General features: G+C 46.5%; 1 protein-coding gene across 3 annotated transcripts in view; it reads right to left on the bottom strand.

Moving 5' to 3' along the window:
• Positions 1-448: 448 nt before the first annotated feature.
• NREP (neuronal regeneration related protein) overlaps positions 449-4,288 on the bottom strand; it is a 36,113-nt gene continuing 32,273 nt past the window's right edge. For all 3 annotated transcript variants that reach the window (XM_027767371.1, XM_006166255.3, XM_006166253.2), the window contains one exon: positions 449-2,191. In XM_027767371.1, the coding sequence (XP_027623172.1) occupies positions 2,066-2,191 (126 nt within the window). In that variant the 3' untranslated portion in view covers positions 449-2,065. The remainder of the gene's footprint in view (positions 2,192-4,288) is intronic.

Raw genomic sequence — 4,288 nt, 5'->3', positions numbered from 1 at the left:
GTTAAAACTGTATCTCAGTTTTATCCTCTTAACAAATGTAAGCCTTTTGTGTAAATATTCCATGAAAAAGTAAGGTCAGGTATCTCTGGGTGGAGATAAAGACTCTCCAGAGAGCGTCTTAATGGAATGTAAGAGTGTAAATGTTGAGGTGTGCAGGAATGCTCCAAAAAAGAGAAAAAGTGTGGAAAGAAAGGCTCTGGGTCTAACGCTCCTTTGTGTCCAGAGCAGCTCTGCAGATACCATCTTAATGAGCTACTGGCTGGCCCCTAATCTCCTAAAACCCTCAACGGGAAACAGACAATGAAAGGCAGATCTGACCCTTCCTTTTGATATTTGCCCTGGGGTTTACTGGCCTGGCATTCGGGGCTCTGGGAACACAATTTAGCATGAACCAGTGAAGACATTCAAAGGAGGCCTCCTCAGTGACGAGCCACCAGACGGTTAGTTTACAGCTTGCATATTTATTGAACAAATACTACTAAAGTAGCTAAAATACATTGGGTACTTGTCATGAGCGCATCAGTAAAGATCACATGGTTACAAAGGCCTGCGTTTCCAGCAGCCCACAACTGCACCTCTACGTAAATGCCACGGATGCAGATACTGTTTCTGGCTCTATTTACACAGCTGATAGAACTATTCTAACAAAGAGGGGGCGCACAGGGACTCAGGCTCGTGGGGAGCGAGAAGGAAGAGGGGCAGCGCATGCGTCATCGGTGTTCGACGGTCAGAAGAAACAGTTCAGAACAAGGCCTGCCCTGTCAAAGCAAGAGCTAAGAGACAGTTATATAAAAATTAAGGTGGGCTTTCAGACTGGCTAACACAACAACATTCCATGAGTAGATGGTATTATCTGATTTTAGTTTTTGTTTGTCCGTTTCATTGGGAGCAAGGACAAAAATGTAAAATCTACACCTTGCTTATCAAAACTGCCGAAAGAGTGCTCTGCCTTTGTGTTGTCGTTGTTAATTATTCTTTTGAAAAGACATTTTTTTCCAACTTAACTTTTGGAAAAGGCATAATGTGTGTATCCTACTCAGATGCCAGTGTGTTGGATTGTTTTTTTTCCAGAGGGCATTTACTTAAAAAAAAATTTAAAAAACATGTGCCCTTTTATTCCCCAAATATCCTTTCAAACAAAAAGAACCCAAAGAGACACCTCGAAATGCCTGTACGATTATTGCTTTTCTGTGTCTAAGTCAGGCAGGCGAGGCCTCGGGGAGGAGGAGACTTGGTAAGGAGTTACAGTTTTGTGATTGCTCCCGCTACCATGACCGCACGTCCTGGAGTGCCAGCCCACGAGACGGCGGTCTCCCGCGCGCTGGTAGCACTCACTCAGCCTACAGCACTGGGGAAGAAAGCCACACTGAAGACACAAGGAGAACAAGTCAATCCAGTCGAGAGAACAACATTCAGGGAAACAGAGTACCAACACCTTCTTAGAACATGGAAATAAAAAATAACTCCATCAGAGCTACCTCGCCAAGGAGCATGTTGAAAATCCAAAATAGCACCATTCATCAGTGTCTCAGGCCCTGTGGCAGCATCTCGTCACTAACCACAAGGAAACGATGAGTTTCGAACTACTTCTATACATCAAAAGAGTACATGGGTAAAATATAGAGATCTACAGACAATCGATGAACATAAACTACTAGTCTTGTTACATCTAAATGAAAAAAAAAAAAATGGGGACTCTCAGCCTCTGCATGAAGCAGTCGGGAGCTGTATGAATGAAAGGCAAGAGTGGACCGGTCCTGTGAGCACGGTGGGAGTTGGAGTTGTGGAAGACATTGTTGTAGCGAACCAGGCCTGAAGGCCCACCAGTAAGGGTTGTAAACGTGGATTCACAGTGTGAAATTCTGAGCGTTTTCACTTGAGTCAGAATGGTTAAAAACTGGTTTGATGATACCTAGTTGCCCACTGTCAGTTCTCTAAAGCAAGGCTCAGAGTCCCATAGTTTCTTCATATACTTGATGATTTACACAGAAAAAAATTCCATATATGATACCATGACCTCATCAATACCCACACACCATATGTAATGCAAATGGAGGTGTGACGCTTAAAAAGAGCGGAGGCGACCGATGCGTGGGGCGCGGGGACCACTGCTGCCCAGTGGAGTCAGCCGGGCAGCATCCATCTCGCTGGTCTTCTTGCGGTTTACTTCCTTGGGGACGGGAAGCCTTCCCTGAAAAGCAGATGGATGCACGCACAGGCAGACAGACACACACAGAGAGACAAACTTAGCCATGCTTCTGAAGCCCCTGTTTAAAATTCTGCTTCTCCCACCCACCCACGCTTTATCCTTGAACTCCCGCTGTCCTGCAAACAGAGATGGCACAGTAAACACGGTTCACGAAATGTAAACCTCAGATCTGGGGACACGGTGGGACGCGGCAGTAGCCAGCTTGGGCGCAGTGCAGTCAGGTGTCTCGCTAATGGAAGCGTCACCTGTGAGCACAGGCCCTAGAGCCAGGGAATCCTTCCTCGTATCAAACAGGGGCCAATGTCAGGCTGGGTGAGAGGTGCTCATAGGGTTAGGAATAGACCTTTAAAAAATAATAATAATGAAGTTTGGGGCCAGCAGGTGGTGTAGGGGTTGGGACACTGGACTCCCAAATCCCAGGAGAGAATGGGCGAGAAGGGATTGCAGCATGGCCATGGGGGTAGGAGGTGGATATCTCGCTTTCCGTCTCTATCTCTCCAGCGAGCGCACACACCCTATAGCAAAAATCTCTCAAAGAAAAAGAGTTTAGTGCGTGTGATGGAGGTGACGGTACGTGTTCTGATATCCAACACGAATACTCTACAGCACACCACCATGTGCACGAACCTCACCTGGGGTCTACTCTAAGCCTTTAGCACATGCCCTGTGCCCTCAAAGTCAGAACCAGAACTGGGGAGCAAGGACAGGGTCTGGCAGGGAAATATGTAAGGGGTCTGGGCGTGGGTGCAGGAAAGAGGAAGTTAGTGTGAGTCCCAGGCCAGAAGAAAGCGAGACCTAGCTAGTCCGGGGCTCTGTACACCTCGCCTGGCCACGCTGGTGAGTTCTGAACAGGATCTGAGCAGGAACGGCAATCTCAGGGCTGGCCGTGACACTGAGGCCTCAGCACAGGAGGGCGGGCGCCATGCAACGGCGCTCCACCACAACCGCCAAGCAAGAGGCCAGCCCAGGTCCACTGGATTACGGGCTACACCAAGGTCTTGATCTACCACACGTAGATTCGCTGCCCTGTTCTGATATGAATATTGGGGAGATTTGATAACAAGTCTCTTTTTGAGCTAAACCATGAATTCCTGGAGTTTTCTTTTTTTAAAAAAAAAGCCTTTTGTGGTTTGAAAAGATCTCACTTGGGGCCAGCAGGTGGTGTGGTGGTTAAGGCACAGGATCCCACATGGCTGCCTGGGTGAGGGTCCTGGACCTGGACACAGCAACCTGAAAATCACACCAGGGGCATGGCTGTGTGTGCCCAAAATCCTGAGAGGAGAACCGAGGAGAAGGGATTATGGTGTGGCCGTTCCCCCTACAGGGCGATTTCTCATTTTCCCTCTCTGTCTCTCTCTGGAGAGTGCATGCATCTATGGCAAAAAAACAAAAACAAAAACAAAAAAAATCTGTTTTATTTTGCTAAGGTTACATGTTCTAATGGGACAGTTTTAACAAGCCAGTTTTACTAGATGTTAGTATTGAGGTAAAGAGATCATTTTACTTTGTAGTTTGTAAATTTAAGACATTTGAGTTTCTTTTTAACAAGAATTCAGATGCAAGAAACTTACAACTTGAAACCAAATAAATATTTTCAGCAACTCCAATGGGAACAAAATGCACAGATAACTCGGCTTTAAGAAGACTTGCTTACAGCATGGACGTCCCCTATTACACTCTAGTGTGTCTAAATTTTGTTTAAGCCATTTCAAACTTTGAGAACTTGTAATATTTTGGGGACAGATGAGAAATACCCACTCAGTATTCATCTCTAAATACTAGTGCTCTAGTCTTAGGGTCGTGATTTAGAAGTTGTTTTGTTATCACTGAATACTTATAGGACTGAACCAGAAAATTAAAGTAAAATAGAATTTATCATTCAGGGAACCAGCAGTTAGCATAATGGCTGTGTCGCTGGACTCCACGTAGTCGACCGCGGTTCGTGTCCTGGACCCGGTGGCTTAAAACTCACGCCGGGCGCGTGTGCGTGCGTGCCCAAGATCCCGAGAGGAGAATGGAGGAGAAGGGATTGCGGCGTGACCATCCCCCCTGGGGGGTGATTTCTCGCTTTCTGTCTCT

Source organism: Tupaia chinensis, unplaced genomic scaffold (assembly GCF_000334495.1).
Source record: "Tupaia chinensis unplaced genomic scaffold, TupChi_1.0 Scaffold144210_1, whole genome shotgun sequence".
Lineage (NCBI taxonomy): Eukaryota > Metazoa > Chordata > Mammalia > Scandentia > Tupaiidae > Tupaia > Tupaia belangeri.
This window is presented reverse-complemented; position numbering and strand designations above follow the sequence as displayed.